Here is a 22,679-nt window from a genome sequence, read left to right as displayed (position 1 = left end):
CAATTCACTCACTTCCTTCTTAGTTTGCAGCACACTATTAGTTTGATGGCATATCTGATTCAGATACAATGGCAAAGTACAATCTGCCACAAACCAGAAAGTGTGAGGGGAGAAGGGAAGCACACGAGTCTGAGGACAACCCATGCAACATCAAACCATGGTCAGGCATGATGCACTGAACCAACCTCATTGTCTCTCTTTGTGATGTGACAGATGCTTACAACAGTTTTAATCTTGACACTATGGAAAACTTGGAAACCCCTAGTTTAAGCTGTTATACCTGATTGAGACAGTCTAGGAATAATGTATTGAGAATCAGAATTGTTTGACTTCAGAAGAGACTCAAGACAACTATTGCAGAACCACCACAGTTACGAGGGATAATTAACCCCCAGAAGAGAAAATCTCTGCAGGAACAACAATGCTTAGACCCGAGCCTACAGTATCTCTCTAGTGAGCACAAATGTTTAAAAATCATAAAATGGTGTCAGGTGAGCCCGTTCACACTGCTGCATGACAAAGGGCCTATTATGCCACACACAGAAGACTTGTAAAGTCACTTTAACATGAGATAATGAAGAGCAATCAGACATTTCAGTTAGTGCAGAATGTGGCTGTCAAGCTGCTTCGTGGAGGAGACCACTGGTCCATATCATACTGGTTGTGCTGCAGCTACACTAGCTGCTGATTCATTTCTAGTTCAGAGGATAAAGACCATCAGCGTGGTGTAGTGGTTAGAGTGCTGGACTAGGACCGGGGAGACCTGAGTTCAAATCCCCATTCAGCCATGAAACTAGCTGGGTGACTCTGGGCCAGTCACTTCTCTCTCAGCCTAACCTACTTCACAGGGGTGTTGTGAGGAGAAACTTACAAATAGTACACTGCTCTGGGCTCCTTGGAGGAAGAGCGGGATATAAAATGTAAATAATAATAATTAAATATAAAATATTAAAGGCTAGTTCAAATATGTTTTAAGAGGTGCTGAAAGCAAGCAACTGAGGAGACTTAAGATCTCCTGTGGCAGGGAGTTCCACAGCCTGACTGTTTTAAACTCCTAATTAGTTTGGGTCCAAAGTAACTTAAGGACCATCTCCTCCCACGAGCCTGCTTGATCCCCAAGTCCCAGCTGGAGAGGTCCTTCTGAATGTTCTGCCACTAACAAACAGGACAGCTGGCAAGCTTGCAGTGGGGAGCCTTCTAATTAACAGCACGCAAGTTGTGGAACTCCCTGCCACAGAAGAGCTGTCTTGCTCCCTCAGTCACTTGCTTCCAGCACCTTTTAAAAACACATTTATGTGAACTAGCCTTTAATATTTAACTGTGATCTGTACCCTCTAAATTGTGTTTTAACTTGTCTCTTGATAGTTTATAATTGCTTTTGTATTTTAATGTTGTTTTAATCCGATGCATACATCATCTTGTTTTATTAGAGATTTCACTGTAATCTAACTTAGTGCTAGTGCAAAACATTAGGTGTTATATGACCTTTGGAATGACAGGAGCCCTTGTTTATAGTTAGTGGGAAAGTTAGTGTAAAACAGTGCCTAGGACCTGAGTCGTGAAATATGAAGTCCCTCTTTCAAGTCTCACCTTTGTCATGAACTAACTAGGTAGGCTTTAGCAAGCCACTTTCAGCCTCAGCCCCTTCTCCCATCTGAAATCAGGGTTATCACCCTATCAAAGAAATCTCAGTTGTATGAGTTTTAAGCAATGTATGTTATATCAATGTGCAATTTTTATTGCAATTTCTTATACCTCACCTTCCATCTGAAGACTTTTGCAGTTGCTTTGTGCATCAACAAAACAATCACTTGGTGGAAGATGACATACTTCTGTTTTTAAATAATGCATGCACAGGTCCACAAAGCACCACCTTAGAAAAGACAATTCCCTGTGTGGGACACAAGAAAACTATCCCCTTCTACAAGATGGCACCTATTACCCTCAGTTCTTGTGAGTATTCCTGCTCTGTTCATCATAAGCACCTTCTTAACTGACCAGAATATTTCTAGTCACTTATTTTAGCCAATTAACTTACTAAACATTGCAATGGTACTGATCCCACTCACCCCTACCCCTGCTTTACAGAACTGTTGTAAAGATTTCTGAAATACTGCATGTAAAATGTTCTTAGTGGTACCGAAATACCAAGAACTGTACCTTGTGAACTGCCTGCACAGCAGGAGAGCAACAACAGGAGAGAGAGCATGCCCTCACCTCTTGCCTGCGGGCTTCTCAGAGACATCTGGTGGGTCGCTGTGTGAAACAGGATGCTGGACTAGATAGGCCTTGGGCCTGATCTAGCAGGGCTGTTCTTATGTTCAGTTTTTACACCCGCTAAACAGAGAGGCAGTCCTCCCTCAAACTAACCTCAGGGCAGAATTTCTTTTTAGTTAAATCCCCAACCAAAGATGCTCCAGCAGAGATGTTCTTAAAAAGCAGCACAGGCACGGTGCTCTCACTCTTCCACATGCCAGGCTAAAAAGTCTCCCACATATCAGAGATTTCCAGAAGCCTTTTCCTCACAAACTTGGGAGCAGTCATATTGATTTCTATGAAGCTTACTTCCAAGTAAATTTGCTTAAGGTTGCAGTTGTCAATGGCCTTTTGAGACATTATGTTGTACCTGTGTTCAAATGTCTGTACACATATACATGTTTTTTGTGTGAATAACTCTACCTACATTAATTTAAAAGGTGACTCTGGGTACAGGTCCCTCAAAATGCACGGTACAATCAGGAAGTGTACTGCTGTACCTGTGTTCAACATAAATGTGAATAATTATACATGGTACACAGAATGTACAAGTGTCAAACCTAATGGGTGAATAGGGCTACAGTTTCACTAAAAGCAACGAGACTTATTTCAAAGTGCATTCAGTACAAGACTCCACACTTAAGTGCAATGGTGCAACTGCAGCATACAACCAGCCTTGTTCTGCCTAAGATCACAGGATTGGAGGGACCATATACTCTAGTCCTTGAGTTTTCATCTAAATATTGTCACATTATCGTACCAGCATGCGGGGCGGGGGGTCAAGAATCATTATGTAAATTAAAATCCAATTTTTGTACATGTTTGAGAGAAAAGGTTAATGGTTTCTCTCTCTTCTCTGCCATGTTATGATATTTGCACTTGGCTCATGAGTTTGAAGTTGAACCTTCTAAGTTGGCAGTACTGTCACAGGTATTAATCCATCAATTCCCCTAATGCGTTCAAGCCTGTGAAGAAGTCACATGTGAAATACATGGCTATATATACTATTATTTATATACCACTTTTCAATAAAAAGGTCACAAAGCAGTTTACACAGAAAACTAATAGTAATAAGAAGATGGTTTGCTGTTCCCCAAAAGCTCATAATCTAAAAATAAGGCAGATACCAGCAGTGGCCAATGGAAGGAAGCTGTACTGGGGTTGAATAGGGCCAGTTGTTCTCCATCTGCTTCATGTGAACAGGATCATCACAATCACCATCATCATCAACCTCTAAAGAGAATCACCACCAGTAGCTTCTTATAAAGAGAATAGGACCAGTTGCTCTTCACCTGCTTTATATAAAGAGAAAATACTCTTTGGCAAGTTAACAGGAGTACTGCCCACTAGACCTACTCTTATGATCTCTTACCAATACATGCTACACACTACAGAGCCCTAGCTTAACAATGGCTGACATCTTGACTAATGAAGCACCCTTGCAATGTGAGAAGCACCAGCTTCTGAAGAGCTCCAAACTAACGCTGCACCAGTGCTGGGTGGATAGGTTCTACCTCCCCTTTCCCCGGAAGCCTTCTGTGTCACCTGAAAATATGTCCTTAGGGCCTGCACTATCTTCAAGGATATGTTTTCAAATGGCACAGAACACTTCTTGGGGAAGGAGAGGTCATCAAAATTTGTCCCCACACCACTGAGCCAGTAGTGTAGTTGAACTTTTCAGAAGCGCCAGTACTTCTCCCATTGTACCAGAGCTTCAGAATGACCGCTAACATCTCCAAATCAGAGATCACTGGAAGGTAAGGGCATGGGACTGAGGTAATAAACACTCTACAGTTGCCCTATTTCTTGCACACTATATTTATTTTCTAAAGAACCCACACTCAACTAGACCTCCATTGCATTATCTGGCCATTATCAGACAGAGGCAATCAAAGTTAGATACATTGGTTTTGCGCTCCAAAATGACAGATCTCTTTTTGGTAATCCCATCACTTGACACAAAACAGAAGAACCAATTTCTGTTAGTAAAAGAACAAAATATTACATTCTGTGTGTGCCTCACAAAGCTCTTCTTGAGGCTGAAGTTAAAAGCAAAGACTGCTGCTGAAATATGAGCCTGCACACTTGCCTTTAAAAAGAAACTGAGCCGGGAGAGGAGGGATTGTAGAAATCCAAAATCACTGCATATGTAAATAGGTGTACCTAAGATCACACTGCATTGTATTCATAGTGGAGGTTCCACACACAGGCCAGCTGCCACATGCAGGCCACCACACATAACAGTGTGTTTTCTGATTGTGTGAAATGTAACATTAGTAAGAGCCAATAAAGTCACATTTGCGACCCATCATAAAGCACAAACCTTACTCCATAGAAGGCACTTTGTGTAGGAACTAACCTAAAACCCATGTGCTTTACATACTTCAAAATTAGGGCGTTTTTCTTTAGAAACATCAGATATAGAGTGGCTCATCTGCAGACCTCACATGCAGGCTTTCCCCCCTGTGTGTAGGGACTCTGGGAAGTACACTTGTACTGTACACGTACCGGAAAGCTGCGGCTAACTGCAGGTATAGAAAGAGAAAATCCGGCAGATAAAATCATCAAACGACCTAACTTCTAGCCCATATTTATAATTCGAAATAGGGTTCTAGAGACTGTAAGTGCACGACACATTTCCTTCGCGCCGCCGAGTGCTGGAATCTTTCAATAGGGGACCTCTTAATCTGTAGAAACCAAGTGTGTGTGTGTGTGTGAGAGAGAGAGAGAGAGAAGTGCCGAGCCATCGCCTAATTGGTTTGTTTTCGCGAAACCCGGCTTTTGCAGCGCACTGCTGCCGCGGGGCATGCCACATACGTGTGTGTGGACCCGAAGCCCCGGGATCCCGCTCCTCCCTCTGCTGTGGCGGCGGCGGCAGCAGCAGCCCGTGCCGTCGAGTACCTGGTGCGTTTCCTCGCCGTGTTCCAGGTGGACGATGCCCTGGCTCCTGCCTTCCGTGTCGCTCAGCAGATCATCCTCGGAGTCCTCGAAGAGGGACGACGAACCGGTGGAGGAGAGCGAAGACGTGGAGAGGCGTCGCGAAGACTGCAGCAGGTGCAGCGAGCTGCTGTCCGTTGTCAGCCAGGCGCCGTCCGGCTCCGTGTGGGGGAGCCTGGCGGGGCTGCGCTGCGCCTCCTCGCCGTCTTCCTCGGCAGTGACCGTCAGCTGGGGGATAACCGGCTGCAGGACTCCATTGCGGGGTCGGCAGTTCTTCTTGGCCGGTTCCGGCAGCTGCCTGCTGGCCGCCGCGCAGCGAGCCTCGAAAAGCGAGCGCAGCTCTCCGACGCTCAGCCGCTTGCCCCGGCCCAGCTCCGGGCTGCCGCCGTCGTGGGCGCCTCTGGGCTCCATGGAGGAGCTTCTGCTGCTGGCGCCAAGCGACTGTCGAGGAGCGCCGCGAACAAGGCAGGCGGCGGCGGGGACGTGCAGGAGGAGAACGCGGCGCGGCGCGGCTGCTGCCTCCTCCTTGGCGCGAAGAAAGTGCCTGAGGGCTCGAGCCCACGCCGCTGCATGGCCAGCCTGCGCCCTGCCTGCCTTCTCAGGCCGACTCCAGCCTGCTCTGACTCATCCCCGGGCAGCTGCCGAGTTGCCCAACCAGCCCTCGGGCTGGGCCATATGGGTCGCTGGCGGCGGCTCCTCCACGCTACAGTCAGGCACCACAGGCAACTCAAGGGGAGGAGGAGGAGCCGTCCAAGGCACGCTTCCCATGCTCCCGCTCGGGGTGTTTCTCCTGTTTACTTTTCTTTAACGCCCCACCTCCTTCTGGCGGCGGCCGCCGCCGCCGCCGCCTTTTGCTTTCTCTTTCAGTGAAACTTGGGCATTCCTTTTCGCCAAACAAAACCGAGAAAGGAGAAGCGGATAGCGCCACCAGAACCACAAGCCTGCCGTGGAGCTGCTTCGTCCCACCTTCTGGTTGCCTCCTTGGAAAAGGCCCAAAGTTCAGTTGGCTGCTACCTCGTGTTGCAAACACGTGGCCTCGACCAGCAAGGCCGGTGCTCACTTAGTATTGCTTTCAACAAATAATTTTGGAGTCTGGGTCTAAAGGCCTTTTGGGGAGGCCCCTCGCCATCCCAAGATAAGCTGCAAATTTCTTACACCAGAACATGCTCAAGGAAATCTGGAAACTTTTTAAAAATTATTTTTCAAAGAAATTCTGAAGAAGATACTTCCCACTGACCGGCAGGTGTCATATTTGGCATGGACAGTCTTGCCAATCATGCTGAATCATGCTCTGCTGCAGTGGGCAGTGGTCCCAGCAGGGGCTGGGGTGGCTGTGCCGCTGGCCTGTACTGGGTGGGTGAGCATGCAACTCTGAGGGCAGTTGTGGCCAGCCCACAGCCCACTCACCTGCTTGCTGGTCTCCTGTTGTGCGCAGCCACTAGCCAGGGTGGGGGCCCTACAGCCACCTGCTTCAGTGACACCGGTGGCTAAGGCACTGGGCCTGGCCAAGCCTTGAGCAGGCAGCCTGCTTCCCTGTGCCAGTGCAGTGTGACTCGCGAGCATATGACATCACATGCTCGCAATGTTCATGTCACACTACTCGGGGAAGCAGCTTGTCTGCTCCAGGCGAGGCCCAGTGCCTTAGGTGCCAGCACCGATGAGGCAAGCAGCTGCCCTCAGAGTCACGCTTGGCTGCCTGGTGCAGGGCAGCGGCACAGTGACTCCCAACCTCCAGCGGGATATTTGGGGGGCCCCACCAGTGTTGAGGACCGGATTTCTGCCCGGAAGTCCAGTCCAAAGGGTGCCTCTGATTGTTGTAGTCATCTTCTTCTCCAAGATTAGAGTTCAGCCACAGTCACTTTTAGGGAGCAAAAGTGTCCTTATCGACATGCAATGAGCCTTGGAAATGTGGAAATATTAGAGGGGGCCTTGGAAATCTTCTAGTCCAACCCCTACCCAGCCTTGACTGTTGGCTGTCCAGCTTCTGCTTTAAAATCTCCAGCAAAAGAGAACCAACCTGAGGCAGATTGTTCTACCTCAAACAGATCTTGTAGAGTCAGGAAATTAGGCACTCCTTCTCAAAGGGTAGGGTTTGTGTGTGTTTGGTTTTTTAGTGGGAAAGAGCCCTATTTTCACCCAATGCATCCTGCAGTCCATCCTCTGGAGCACTGGTCTTCAGCTTGTACCTGGCTCCACTGAGTTTCATCTGATGTAAGCTACTGTACCATCACATACATATGTGGTACAAATTACAAAAAGAAGAAGAAACGGGCCGTGTAATGCATGTTTAGGCTAAAGGTGAGTCTGAACGTTTGAGCATGTTCTTTCAAATTCCAGATGTGAGTGCAGTTTCCATATTGGCTGAATCTACATTTTATCCACATTCCAGACTATTCAGTTACTGGGTCTATCTAGTCAAATATGTAGCTATCATTGGGGAGAAAAACAGGAAAATATACAACTCTTAAGAAGTCCTCAAATAATAACACTACCCCCCTGTATAATGTGAAACAGATCTTGTTGCTATAATTAATGGTAGCTGTCAAGATCCTTTTCATCTCCTGTATTATTTATTATAACTATTTATTAAATATATATCTTGCCTTATGGCCCCAGCAGGGCGCGGGGCTATGACTTCTGTTGCTTGTCAATTATAGAAGTCATATTATTATTATTATTTCTTGTTTACACAGTCAGACAGGTGTTATTGACTAGTTTGTTTTATCCAGACATCGAGTCCTTCCCAAGGACCTGGGATGGCTTATTATTATTATTATTATTATTATTACATTTATATCCCGCTCTTCCTCCAAGGAGCCCAGAGCAGTGTACTACATACTTGAGTTTCTCTTTCACAGCAACCCTGTGAAGTAGGTTAGGATGAGAGAGAAGTGACTGGCCCAGAGTCACCCAGCTAGTTTCATGGCTGAATGGGGATTTGAACTCGGGTCTCCCCGGTCCTAGTCCAGCACTCTAACCACTACACCACACTGGCTTTCATTTGCCAGAATCTTGAGCTTTAATAGGAGGAGTAACATTATTTCTCATGGCAGCAACATACATAGTTGCTGAGGATCAGATTCAACAGCAACTGTATGATTTTAATTGCATATCAGCAGCAGCAACTGTTTTCTGTTTATACATCTTTTTGAAACCACTCAAACTGCTTGAACTTACAAGGTGTCATTCAAAAGCCCACAGTGTCTTGATAAAACTTACAAGGTTTGCTTTCTTAATATTTGCTCATTGCACGTGAAATTCACATTTAGAGTTAACAAGTACAGTCAGCTGTCGAGCATTAGGCTTCTTCTGAGCAGCTAAGCCACCAGTAGATGGACCATGGCACCTCCAGAGGTCCTCAAGCTTGGGTCTTGGATGTTGTTGGACTATAATGCCCATCATCCCTAGCTGCAAGGGACATGTTGGATGTAACACAATTATGCTGATATAGGATATATTAGGATAACATTCCTAACTTGCAAAATCTCTAGGAGGCTCCAGATCTGCTTTCATTCTGCCCCACATTTCAAATATAAATCAATAGTCACCTTATTCATAGCAGCAGAAAATCCTTTCCTGAACTATCCTAATCTTATCGCTCTGCCACCTCACTCGCCCTTTCCCATCTTTATTCCCCCCTGCTCTTTTGCCTAACCAGTCTTGTCTGCTGTAGACTAGAAGCCTTCTTGACCAGGACCAGTGCTGCATATTATTTCAATATTAGGGATCAACAACTCAAAACAGCGGTGCATCAACTGTTAACCTCCAGGCTTGACTATTGCAATGCACTCTGCATGGGGCTGCATTGGTAAATAGTTCGGAAACTTCGGTTAGTTCAAAATGCAGCAGCCAGACTGGTCTCTGGGCTGATTTTTTGGTGTTTTCTCAGCTGAACTTGTAGATTATAGTTTTTTTTAAAAAAAATCTGTATGAAAACTATTTTACAAATTAGTTCATCTGTTGAACACTTTCCCCAAGGAAGAATTATGTATTCAAAACACATTGGCTAATGGTGCTTTGCATGAAATCCTACTCCTATTTTTACTCACTACTTCTTGGCTCCTGCATGTTGTCAACAGTTGTCACTGGGTTTTGAACCCTATACTTGTGAAATGTCAAAAGTGCTGCCTCTTTTCACAGTCTCTCATTGTCTATTAAAGTCCTCCTGCCTATCACTTTTTCGAAGAGCTAATCCCTAAAATGATCACATACACCATTTCTAATGCAGGACAATTCTGCTTTTAGAAGGTTCAAATAGCAAAAAAGCAACCTTTTGGCAATATATGCAACCCATGGAAGTGTTTCTCAAAAATAAAGTGGCTGACATTGAGTAACAAACACTGGTGCTTCTAAAGAGTTCAACTAACTCAGCTCCTCTGCGGGGAGGAGGAGAACAATGAGAACAATGAGTGCGGGGGCAGGGGGATTTCAACAACTTCCTCTTCCCCCAGAAGCATTCTGTACCACCCAAAAATATGTCCCTGAGGGTTACAGAGGCCACAGAGACATATTTTTAAATGACACAGAGTGGTTCTAGGGGAAGGGAAGGTAATCAAAAGCACCATCCCCTGCACAAACACAGTTGTAGCTTTAGCAATAGCACTTACATTTATATACTGCTCTATAGCCGGAGCTCTCTAAGCAGTTTACAATGATTTAGCATATTGCCCCCAACATTCTGGGTACTCATTTTACCAACCTCGGAAGGATGGAAGGCTGAGTCAACCTTGAGCCCCTGGTCAGGATTGAACTTGTAACCTTCTGGTTACAGGGCAGCAGTTTTACCACTGTGCCACCAGGGGCTCTTTAGTCCAGGACACTTCAGAAGCACTGGTGCTACACTGGTGAATGGAACATCAGCTACACTGATGCTTCATTAGTCTGGGTGTCAGCCAGTGGCCACAGTCTTTTATATACTTTTCCAGAAACTAAACTTATCAACATATAATTAAATGCTAAAGCCTCAAAAGATGAGGGGGAAGATCAGAGATTCCAGCCTATATAATCATTTGGAGCATTGCTCCTTTTTCATACAACTACTATTTCTTCACCCATTAATTTGTTCTGGAATTCAGGTATGCAGATGCAGACATTATGTGTAGATCTTCTGAGAACAGACACGAGTGGCCCATTTTGTTTTAAATTGTTTCATCTGAATTTTGCTGCCTTTGGTTGTAATATAATTTAGAATCATACAGTATTCAGAAATGCACATTGAAAGGACACAGAAAGACCACAATTTCAAGACTCTAGCAACCTTGATGATGAGTAGGAGGAAAATAGGATTAAAATTTTGAAGATATAACGTGCTGTAGTACATTATGCTAAATGCACATTCTTATACACTGGGTAGTAGAGGAGGCAGATAAACTTCCCTCTTTTCTTCCAGAAATCACCCACATTCATTTTTAGTATATCACGAAAGGTCTCAAGATTCACTTCTCAAGCTTCAGCAATAGCTCTTTTTGATTAGCATGCACAACTCTCAAGGGTTACAAGAATTCAGACAAACCAAGGCCACTCAACAACTTAACAAGCTTGTATTCCTTTTAGTGTTCTAATAATTAACCTGTTCTATGCTCATTGTATAATTGATTGATTAAGTGCTGTCAAGTCAGTGTTGACTCTTAGCGACCACAAGGATTCTCTCCAGGATGATCTGTCTTCAACTTTGCCTTTAAGGTCTCTCAGTGGTGAATTCATTGCTGTCGTAATCAAGTCTATCCACCTTGCTGCTGGTTGTCCTCTTCTTCTCTTTCCTTCAACTTTTCCAAGCATTATGGACTTCTCAAGGGAGCTGGGTGTTTGCATAATGCATCTGAAGTATGATAGTTTGAGCCTGGTCATTTGTGCCTCGAGTGAAAATTCTGGTTTGATTTGTTCTATGATCCATTTGTTTGTTTTCCTGGCTGTCCATGGTATCCTCAAAGGTCTTCTCCAGCACCAAAGTTCAAAAGCATCAATACTTTTTCTGTCTTGCTTCTTCAAAGTCCAGCTTTCACGTCCATAGAGTGTCACAGGAATAACCATTGTCCTTATGATTCTAATCTTTGCAGGTATAGACATGTCACGACATCTAAATATCCTTTCCAAGGCCTTCATTGCAACCCTACCAAGTGCTGGTCTGTGGCTTATTTCTTGACTTCTGGATCCTTTACTGTTGATGGTCTATCCTAAAAGGCAGAAGCTATCCACCAATTCAATGTCTTCATTATTAATTCTGAGGGTGGTTGCTGTACCAATTGTCATTAGTTTAGTCTTCTTTACATTTAGTCGTCGTCCCATTTTTTTCACTGTGCTCCTTGACTCATTACTAGAGCTTGCAGATCATCCACATTCTCAGCTATCAGAGTGGTGTCATCAGCGTAGCACAGGTTATTGATGTTTCTTCCTCCAACTTTAAAACCATGCTCATCTTCTTCCAATCCAGTTTCTCTCAGTATATGTTCAGCATAAAAGTTAAATAAATAAGGGGAAAGTATAGAGCCTTGTCTTACTCCTTTGCCTATCTGGAACCAGTCTGTTTCATCATGTTCTGTCTGGACTGTGGCTTCCTGTCCTGTGTATAGGTTTCTCATGAGAACAATGAGATGTTCTGGGACACCCATTTTCCTAAGGATATTCCACAACTTGACAGGGTCAATGCAATCAAGGACTTTTCTGTAGTCAATAAAGCACATATTGACTTCTTTCTGATATTCTTTGGCTTTCTCAATTATCCATCATGCATCAGCAATGATGTCTCTTGTGCCTTGGCCTATTCTGAAACCAGCTCAAACATCCGGCATTTCCCTTTCCACGTAGGGCTCTAAGCTGCACTGGATGGTCCTGACCCTGAGCATTATTTTGCTAGCATGTGAAATTAAGGAGATTGTCCGATGGTTTGTGCAATCTGTTAAGTCTCCTTTCTTTGGTATGGGTATGTAAACTGACCTCTTCCACTCTGTTGGCCACTGTGTCGTTCTCCAAATTTGCTGGCATAGTTTGGTTAGAACCTTGACTGATTCTTCTTCTGTTGCCTGCCATATTTCTGTTGCTATTCCATCAATTCCTGTAGCCTTCTGACTTGGTAAGGACCAGAGTGCTAATCTAACTTCATCTTCCCGTACTAGAGGTTCTTGCAAGTAGGGAATATCTTCTAGAGTATCTTGGATTCTGACATCCCTGCTGTACAGATTTTTGGTATAGTCCTTTCATCTCTATTTGGTCTTCTCTGAATCAGTTCTGTCTTTTGGCATCCCTTAACATACCAATTTGAGGATGGAACCTCCCTCTGAGTTCAGAGATCTTTTGGGAAACTTTCCTTGTTTTTCCGTGTCTATTTCCATCCTCAAGATCTTTACAGATGTCATTGTAGCACTGCTCCTTGTCTCTTCTAATAGCTTCCTGAAATTCCCTATTAAGTTCCTTCCTTAGGTCTTTCTCTTTCTTGACTCTGGCTTCTCTCCTCTTCTTGGCAATTTCCACCATCTGTTCTGACATCCATTTTGCTTTCTTCTGTTTCTTGGTCTTCGGCAGTCTCTTTTCACATTTGTCCTTAACAACTTCTTTGATTTCATTCCACAATTCCTCTGGTTCCCTATCAAGGGGGTTCAGAACTTCAAAGTGGTTTCTGATGTTCTCCTTGAAAATGGTGGGTATATTTTCAAGATCATATTGTGGAGGCTGGATAGCTTTGTTTTTCCGCTTTAGCTTGACTTGGAACTTGCACATGAGCAGTTCGTGATCTGTTCCACAATTGGCCCCTGGCCACGTCTTTGCTGTTATAACTGAGCTCTTCTACCTCCTTGCACCAATAATGTAATCAATCTGATTTCTGTGTACTCCATCTGGTGGAGTCCATGTGTATAGGCACTGTTTTGGTTTTCTGAAGAATGTGTTAGCAATGAAGAGATCATTGGCTTGGCAGAAACTAATAAGTCATTCTCCTGCTTTGTTTCTGTTTCCTAGGCCATATAGTCCGACTGTGTTTTCCTCCTTACCTTTTCCAACTTTGGCATTCCAGTCTCCAACCACCAGCATCACATTTTCTGTCAATTTCAGACTAGACATGAGCATAAAACTCATCAACTTCCTCTTTTTCTGCATCAGTTGTTGACTTGAAGAACTGTCATGTTAAAGGGTTGTCCATGAAATCTAATTGATATTATTTGGTCACTGACCACATTGTACCCAAATACTGTCATTGCTATATCCTTCCTGACTATGAAAGCAACACCGTTCCTTCTTTATTTTTCGTGTCCTAAGTAGTAAACAGTATGATTTTCTGACTGAAACTGTCCCATTCCAGTCCATTTCAATTCACTGATGCCCAAGATGTCAATTTGTAGTTGATTCATTTCATCTTTCACTATGTTGAGCTTTCCCATATTCATGCTTCTTACTTTCCACATTCCCATTGTAATTCTGTCTTTGCAGCTTTGGATATTCTTTTCCTGTACAGCAACATCAGCTGCTAGAAGTTCAAAAGGCTTTAGTCTAACCATGTCATAAACACCGTCAGTACTCCGAGAGATCCTCAGCTCTCCCTCAGTAGCATATTGAGTACCATCCAACCTGAGGGGCCCATCATCCGGCACTACATCGACAATCATTCTGTTTTGTCTATCCATGTGGTTTCCTTGGTAAAATACAGGAGTGGTTTACCATTGCCTTCTCCTGTGCAGTATGAAATGATGCCTTTTTTGTTGTCACTGAAGTGATCATCTGCCTCCAGCACCTTCCTTTATCACTGCTGCCCAATATAGGTGCCTGCTTACTTTAGCTGGGCAGCTGGGATGACCTTTGTGCTTTGGGTGCCCTATTGGGAGTATACCTTCCAGCATACTTTGCTCATCCCTCCCAGGAACACCCCACACCCTCCATGATGAGGCAGCATAGCAGGATTTGGGGGGATGCTCATTGTACATTAATACTGATATAGCTGTTTCAAAGTTGATCCAGGAGAAGTAGCAGAGTGTTTCCAGATAGATAAATACTCCATTTTAAAATGGAAGTTCTTACCACTTCTCTGTTCAGGGTCCAGATAATCTTGATTATTGTGCAATTTCGCAGCACCATCTGCTGGCCATTTGCTGCCAGTCCATGATGAGAATCTAGGTTTCTGAGACTACTTCTGAGACCTTGATTCTAATCACAGTTTGTCAACACATGGCCTATAGATGAGCTGCGAAATTGTGCAGTGGCCAAAAACATCATCAGGACCCTGAAGCTGTAAGAACTTCCATTTTGAAGTGAAGTATTTTTTTCATCTGGAAGCATCCGCAGAATGAAGACAAATTGACCGTTCCTGGGCTAACCTTTTCCCAAGTCAGGTTGGCAAAGTTAGTCCAGAGAATCCCTTCTCCTTCAGCTCAAGCAGGCTCTGCTTTCATTCCCATCCATTTTTTTTGTGGTGAGAAAGAAGACACCTACCAATCTGCAGTGTACATTTTCAGTTGTTCCAAAGCAAAAGGACTTTGGGGAGGAAAAAGGGAGCCTTGGGTGGGTAATCAGCTGTTCTCCCATTTGAAAAATGCATAATCACACATTTGGTGAATGTTTATTTGAAGTGTGCAGGCAGGAGCTCATAAAATCAGAAGACACATGGAGGATTCAAAAGTTACATTATATTAACTGCAAGATTATTACAAGTGTTGTATAATGAAGAGGCACTTAATCAATCAGGCTACCTGAAGCGTTGCTGAAACAGCAACTGTTTTGCTTCTATAACTCTGGCATACACTTCAGGAAAATGAAGAGCAGATGGGCTCTCTTCCCTCAGTCAAACTGCATACCTGAGCTGGGACTTCCTCAACTCCCTTGGTGACTGATCATCTGCTTTGGGAGGTGGTTGAGGGAATATTTGTATCCCTTGAGTGATTTCACATATTACTGAGGTTCATTCATATTGGTTTGCTGCAGAATTCTTCTTAGTCCCACTTGATGTTCTTATGGTAAACATACTTCATATCTTTGTACTTCAAAAGCATTGTTATCCATCCTTTATTGTCAATTATCTTCTAGTTCCTTAAACATTTAAATTACTGCTCAGTGCTGCAATGTGGGCCTACCTTATACTGCATAATCTGCAGAGGGGTGTGTGTGTGTGTGTGTGTGTGTGTGTGTGTGTGTGTGTGTTTGCATGCACGCACATGTGTGTGGTGTAAGGACACATGCCCAGTTGTGCCAACATAAATATTTACACTGGCACAGAAGGCCAAGAGGTCATGGCAGGTAAGTGGGAGAGAACTTCGTACTGTGCGAGTTCCATCATCTGCTTTGAACAGCTAGTTAGGGGCTTGAGGCTGGGAGGATCCAAGGAGGTATTCCCATTCTGGCCTGTACTAAGACCCTTCATACATTAGCCTGATAGGCTCCCATCCCAATGCAAGGCTGGTTCAGGGAGATCATGCACCAAGTATCCTGGAACATTTCACTGTCATACAAAGAGAGTCTTCCCACGATCAAGTGGGAAGAGCTATCTTCTTTTGTGGGGAGGAAGCCCAAAAGCGCTTACCTCCCCGCAGGCGATCTTCCTTCGGGCTTTGGGCAGGCGGATCACCCACCCAGACGAGAGGCGACTTGTCTCTGGTGCTCCCACGCCTGACCGTGGCTCACCCAGCAGCTCTGGGAGTCAGGCGCAGGGAAGTGCTGCCACACGGCACCCACCCCCCAGAGCCCCAGTAATGCACCACGCAAGTGTGTGGTGCATTTCTGGGATCCTCCAAGTGCGGCTGCTCTGGCTGCAAGGAGCCGCAGTGGACACACAATCAATTTAATGAGGTTAACAGAGTTCTCGCTCCAGTAACCTCATTTAAGGGGGAGGCTACATAGGCAGGCTTGCCTCCGTGGAGCCACTGGGTCGCCCTTGAGCCCACTGTTCTCACGAGCGAGCAAAACCAGGCTGGGCTCCCTTAGCCTGCTTTTGCTTGCTCATGAGATTAGCTTCAGTGCCTTGTAATTCCTTTTTTCATGCTATCTAAGTTTTCAAAGATATAGTGAATTTTCCCATGAACACAAGGCTCTAGAAGAGAAAGTTTTGAAGAATTCCAAAATCAAGCTTTGCAAGTGGCTTTTCTCTGAAATATCTGTGAATAATAGAAGAAGGTGAGTTAGATTTTACTGGAATCTGGAAATAGAGTCCTGTTGACTTCGTGTATTCAATAACTGAAGGTGCTGCCATTTTTCTGAAATGTTCATTGAGGTACAGAAAGATAATGCTTGAATAGGGTTCCAGTGGTGCACAGACAGAGTAAGGCACCTAGATCCTGCTGACAGATTCCCTCATTCAAGCCGGCTGGAACTTGGCAGATATTTTGATGAAGCATCTGAGAATTAACTGATCACTGCAAATATTATTAAGACCTTATTAAAATCTTTTTGAAATAACCACCTGTGATTGCCACCAGCTTGTCAGGTGACAACTCAAGGTCGGACCTTTTCTTTAGCCGCCCTGAGATTCTGGGATGAAGTCCCTCTTGTAAGAGCTTTGCCATCTCTAGCAGCCTTTAAAAGAGCTCTTAAGATGCATTTACTTAATCAAGCCTTTGATTAGCTGTAAGTTGGTTTCATTGTTGTTTACATTATTTTAATGGTTTTGTTTGGTTTTAACTGTGGTTTTATTGGGTAGTTTCTGTAAACCACTGCACTTGTTTTTGGCAGTATAAAAATGTAATAGGCAGACAGATAAAAAGAAAGAAACACCTACCTGCAGGTTCACAAGCTCAGTTGAACTGCCCAGTTGATATTGTCATTCATTTTTCATTAATCCAGGCCATGATCAGCTCTAAAGCATAGTGCTGAAGTTTGGGAAGTCTGAGACAGAAAATGTGCTTGTTTAATGAAAGTTTGTGGAATAAGCATGAGAAAATCCTTTCATGTTCATAACCTTTCATGTTTATTACATTAATCTCACTGGCAAAAAGATTTGGGTTACAAGCACGTGAGAAACAAGCTATTAGAAAACATTGTGTTGTGATTGTTGCAGTGTTTACACTGCAGTTACACAGACAAGTTAATGAAGGGGTTCATTTTCTGGTGATGAATGGAACTCCTGCTGCTAACCATGTACAGACATTCAAATTTCACAGAGCTCTATATGAAACAGAATGAGACAATGGGGCTATTCCCACGATCAGGCGAAATCGGGCTAGGGGAGCCTAGCCCGATTTCGCCTGATTGTGGGAGCCACCGGGCTCACCTGTGAGCGCTCCGCAAACCTGGTTTTTCTAATCGTGAGTTGCCGCAGCGCAGCTCTGTGCCACAGCAACTCACAAGTAGACCCCTGACCAGGAGGCTTAAAAGCAGCCTCCCGGCTTGGGGGTCTTTCCAGTATGCCCTGCGCACTCGCGCGGCCCCCAATCGTCCTAGCCCCCACTAGCTCTCTAACAGAGCCGGCAGTTGTGTGGGCGGCCAGTCCGCCTGCCGAGGGCTGCCACCCTTCTCGTCTGCGGGGAGAGCGGGCCTAGCCCTCTCTCCCCACAAACCCTATGGAGGTGGGTCTCCTTGATCATGAGACCCAACTCAATGTTTGTATAAGTGCTTAGAGTGTATGGGCCAGGCACTGTATGATTAGTAATGAGAGCACCTATTGTACTGATTCATGCCATGCACTCATGTGGAACATCAAAATCACACTTCTGCAGGCAGTTTCCCCAGAAAGTCACAACCATGGGTTTAAAACCAAATAAAATTGTTACTTTATTGAATATAAATAAGAGGAAGTTCCCATATGACTCGAGCACTCTGGTAGAAGTGTGTGCCTGGACTCAGTGCTTAACCTCTGCTATAACCATAATCATGCTGAGATGGGGAAAGGAAACGGGGTGGGTGCAGATGGCTCAGTCTGCTTTTGGTGAAGGGGCAAGGAAATGGCTCCCCTATTTGGTTGGGGAGGCAGCAGCCATCTCTCTGTAGTATGCAAATGCAAAGGCTGGACCCGGGGCGTAGCTATAATTGAACGAAAGGGTTCAAAGAACACGGGCTCCCAGCTCATGAGGGCCCTCCAGCTCCATCCCTCCCTATTTTCTTCATTATCTCCCTTACTCTGGGGGGCCGCCAGAGAGAGGGATGAACACGGGCCCCCTCTCCCCTAGCTACGCCCCTGGCTGGACCCTGCCTCCAGCCCCCAGGGAAGAGGGAAGTCAGTACAGCTGTCCTATGCAGATCACAGGAGGCTGCTGGGAATCATGTAGTGGAATCAGGGGGGCAGGGGGAAAGACAATCTAAATGCAATGGAAACTTCTGGGAGAATTGCCTAACCTAACCTGTTAATCACACACACACACACACTGCAGAAAGTCAGGAATCAGTGAGAGAATGGAGAAGTCCTGTGGCGGAGGAAGTGGGAGGCCCCACTATGCTACCTATTCTGGACGTGCCAGAAAGGGAGCCTGGATCCTCGATGGCAAGGGTGGAGAGAAATGGTGAAGGGTCAGAACCTCCATGATGGATCCCAGAGGCTGTGTGACTTGGAGTGGTTTCTACTGGCTATTTTTATAGAGGGCAGCATGTCTCATACAGTGAGGACTATGTATAGGCGTGGGGCTTTTCTGGGTTAATGGCTACTTGGGGTAGTGTCTGTCTGGAAGAGAACAATGGATTTCATGGTGGTTAGCCATTACCTGAGGGTCTGATCTCCTGAGAAGGATGATCTCCTGTAAAATGTTGACTCTGGGAATTAGGATTATCTGGGAGACGTGACTGAGCTGGCATCAGAGTGGAGGTGAGAAGTGCAGCAATGAAACTAGGTGAAAAGTGTGCCGTGGTGGCCTTGCCCTGGGTCTCCGACAGTGTTCCCTATAAGAGGGATTCACAGATGTTGACTGCAACTCCAACAATCCCCAGCTGCAGTGGCCTTTGGCTGGGGAGTATGGGAGTTGTAGTCAACAATAGCTGGGAATCCCTCTTACAGGGAATACTGGTCTCAGGACAACTAGAGTCTCCATAGAGGAAGCTGGTTCAGGGTGTCGGGGTGCCTGGGTGGGACCACTTTAGGATGAGCAGCAGCTGCTAGCCTTCTTCCTTTGCTGATTTCCCTCTGAGTCTTCTCAGAGGGGTGGACCCTGCCTTCTTCCTGGGCCCCCTTATGGGCAAGCAGACAGACTTGGACTATGTGCTTCTTTAGGAGGCCCACTTCAGGACCTCATAACAATAGTATAACCTAAGCATCCTATATTCACTTGGCTAGATGTCTTTCTGCTAAGCAGAAAGCCTCTTCCATTAATGGAAGGTCTGTTTGCTACAAATTGAGACTAGCGACCACAGATCCAGAGGATTCTTCCATTTGCAGAGACTATTGTGCAAAACAGTCCACAAGCTCTTTTCACAATCTTTTGTGGTCCAGTGCAGTTTACATACTACAGCCACAACTTCTTTATTCACTTTGTTTCTTGTACTCCCCAATGTATTAATGTATATGGAGCAAAGTAGGAAAGGTGGTGCAGCAGTCAGGAGCAATAACATGAGGGGAAGGTACAAATAGCAAAAACAGCTACTAGGAAGTGCTTGATACTACAGCATCGAGTAGAAGCAGAAGGAACTCAGATGGATGTTGAAGCTGATTTATCTAAGAAAGGGCTTTTGTTATATACTCCTGCATAATCCTTGCATGGCTGCAAACGCCTCTTTAATCCCCTAATACATAGTGTCTCTGTACAAGAGAAATCTTTCACTAGCACTAGAAGAGTTCATAGAACAGCATTAAGTTATTTTGTCCTTCCACTTGCTATTCTTTTGAGCCAAGGACTTGTCCTGATGTTTAGAAATCATTTTATGCATGGTTGTCTTTACTCTGTGTTTTAGTCAGAAACTCTTCCTGCTTGGAGATAATCTTAAACTGCCCTCTAGTGGCTGACATTAAGAATGTTCTTAACATTATGTAAAATATTGCTGCAATGCTTGCAGTGCAGTTTTGACATGATGTTTTTGACTTGCTGGATGGCGTCTGGTAGTATTACCATGGATGCATACACATTACATTTACTGCAGAATATGCAGTCCCAGGGTGGGGGCATTGCATTATAGAAAATATATATTTGCTGCTTGTCAGTGGAGCTGCTGAAAAGTGATCTGGGGTGCCACTAAGGTAAGCTCCCACAAGAGAGAAAATTACATTAGTGGCCGTGGTGGCAACAACACTCTTGGGCAGCTGCACTGCTGACCACTATCTTTCTTTATGTATAATGTAAAGCCCCCACCACCGCCATTGGTTCACTGGAAATTGTTCAAACAGAATGCTAGTAAATGTGCTTCTACAGTAACACCGTTGCTCAATGTTATATTTCTACACATTACCAAAGTTTTCATCCTACACATTACAAAAGGAATTTACCAGATTAAAAATGTTTTTGATTAACACTTTTGTTGGGGAGCTGGTCTTGCAGTAGCAAGCATGAATTGTCCCCTTTAATAAGCAGGGGTTGCTCTGGATTATATTTGAATGGGTGACTACATGTGAGCATTGTCTGCTGTAAAATATCCCACTTAAGGGATATCGCTCAGTGTCAGAGCATGATCCCAGGTTCATTCCCTAGCATCTCCAGGTAAGGCTAGAAAAGACTTCTGGGAAAGACTTCTGCCTGGAACTTGAAAAGCTGCTGCCAGTCAGTGTAGACAAGACTGGGTTAGATGGATAAGGCAACTCTGTATAAGGCAATGTCCTATGTTTCTAAAAGGGAATTGCAGTTGGACAGGGGCATAGCTATAATTAAGCGGATGGGTTTGAAGAACCCGGGGGGGGCAGCTCCTGAGGGCCCCCCAGCTCCACCTTCCCTCTTTTCTTCATTATCTCCCTCATTCCAAGGAACTGCCAGGGAGAGGGGCGAACACGGTCCCCCTCTCCCCTAGCTATGCCCCAGCAGTCAGAAGTCTCAATTCCATTATCAAGATAGGAATCATGCATGAACTTTGGGCCAAAAGGAGCAAAGCACCCTTCCATGAAGCAGAGTGAGGTAGTTGCCTCAGGTATGGACACAAAGGGGGTTTTACAGGGGGAAGTGAGCATCACCCCTGTGGTGATGAAATTCTGCTGAACTTAGAAAACAAAATTGTTTTGAACTGAGAAAGGGAATATTAGTGTCTTCAGCTCTCAGTATGAAGCTGGCTTGGGAGAGATATTTGAGGAAGCCATGAGGATCTGATCACCCTTGGTGTGTATGCTCAAGATCTATAAGCCAATTGTTGGGGCGGGTTGTTTATTTTGGGGGGGTGCTTTTTATATCTAGAGGCCAAGAGTGAGAAGGATTCCTTACATCTTTGGTATTCATTGTAAAAGAGCTGTAATGAGAACCACTCATTTACTTACTCGATCTTTTAAAACGTACGACGGCCTCTGTGCTTAATTTTCCATAATATATGTAGTCTATAAAAGTAGAGGAAGAAGGGCAGGGGGAAATCTGCAATTTTGAATTTTGCCAGAACAATCTTTTGGACAATTGAAATTGCTCCAGTCTCCAGAAGCAATTATTCAGCTTTGAGAGCCTTGAGAGCTAAATCTCTTTAGGGTGACTTTACTTCCCTGGTAGGAGTCTTCTTCCTGACAGAAGGGGTTCAAATCCTTGGCATGTTGTCCCCCTCCTTCATCAGCCTAAAGTGGATTTAATCAAACACTGGACAATGTCCCTCGTCTCCTTCTGATTTGTATTTGCTGAGCCTTTCCCTGATGGAAACTTGCTTCACCGCAGGGAGGGTGGGTGTGCATTCACGTATTGGCCAGATTTACATCAAAGTCTGTGTGAGATATTGGGGAGCACTCCATTCAGGTTCTTCGACATGGTCTCTGTACTTTACATGAATGGGCTTTGCGCCTGCACAGAGACCTCGTCAGAGCTTACACTATTCAGGATTTTCTCTGCACATTGGAGCTTACTTAGTCCACATTATATCCTTGGGGGGGTGGGATCCACTCTTTACATCTTGGGGGGGGCTAATTCGAAATAACCTATCTACCCCGATGTTTCTTCCGAGAGGTATAGAGGAGTCGTACTGATAAACCGCCTTTTCTTAAAGCCTCCCCTTTTACAGTTTTAAAAAATAAAAACTGTGATCTTGCAGAACTTCAACTGCCAGAAGAGGGAGCAAGTCAACAGCTCATCTCCATCACGTTTCCACAAGGCTCACTGCCTGAAGGGCAAAAAAAAAAAAAAAAAAAAGGCACTCCCCAAAACAAACACAAAAATTAACAATCCTTCATACAGGAGGAAGTGTTACATTATGTGTAGTCCTATGCTATTTGTTACTCTGCCATTATGTAGTATCAAAGAATTTGTGGAAGCATATTTGACTGCATCTTTTTTTTTTAAGTACTTTTTACATTGAAGCATTCTCAATGAATTTCATGTGTCAATGGCTGTTGGGTATTGAATGGGAGAGGCTGCGGTTAGGCATGGTTATTCTAGGCCAGGACTGCACAATTTTGGGAGGATTTTGGATGACAACTCCCATCATCCAGACTACTGGCCACTGTGGGATGATGGGAGTTGTAGTCCAACAACTGAGTTCAGAGG

General features: G+C 44.7%; 1 protein-coding gene across 1 annotated transcript in view; it reads right to left on the bottom strand.

The window, feature by feature from the left end:
- ITPKA (inositol-trisphosphate 3-kinase A) overlaps positions 1 to 6,007 on the bottom strand; it is a 108,979-nt gene extending 102,972 nt beyond the window's left edge. The window contains exon 1 of the mRNA XM_053270810.1: positions 5,158 to 6,007. Coding sequence (XP_053126785.1) covers positions 5,158 to 5,604 — 447 coding nt within the window. The 5' untranslated portion in view covers positions 5,605 to 6,007. The remainder of the gene's footprint in view (positions 1 to 5,157) is intronic.
- Positions 6,008 to 22,679: the final 16,672 nt, after the last annotated feature.

The sequence above is a fragment of the Hemicordylus capensis genome, chromosome 1 (genome assembly GCF_027244095.1).
Source record: "Hemicordylus capensis ecotype Gifberg chromosome 1, rHemCap1.1.pri, whole genome shotgun sequence".
In the NCBI taxonomy this organism is placed as follows: Eukaryota; Metazoa; Chordata; class Lepidosauria; order Squamata; family Cordylidae; genus Hemicordylus; species Hemicordylus capensis.
Note: the sequence above shows the minus strand (reverse complement) of the source record. Positions and strands in the feature narration are given on the sequence as shown.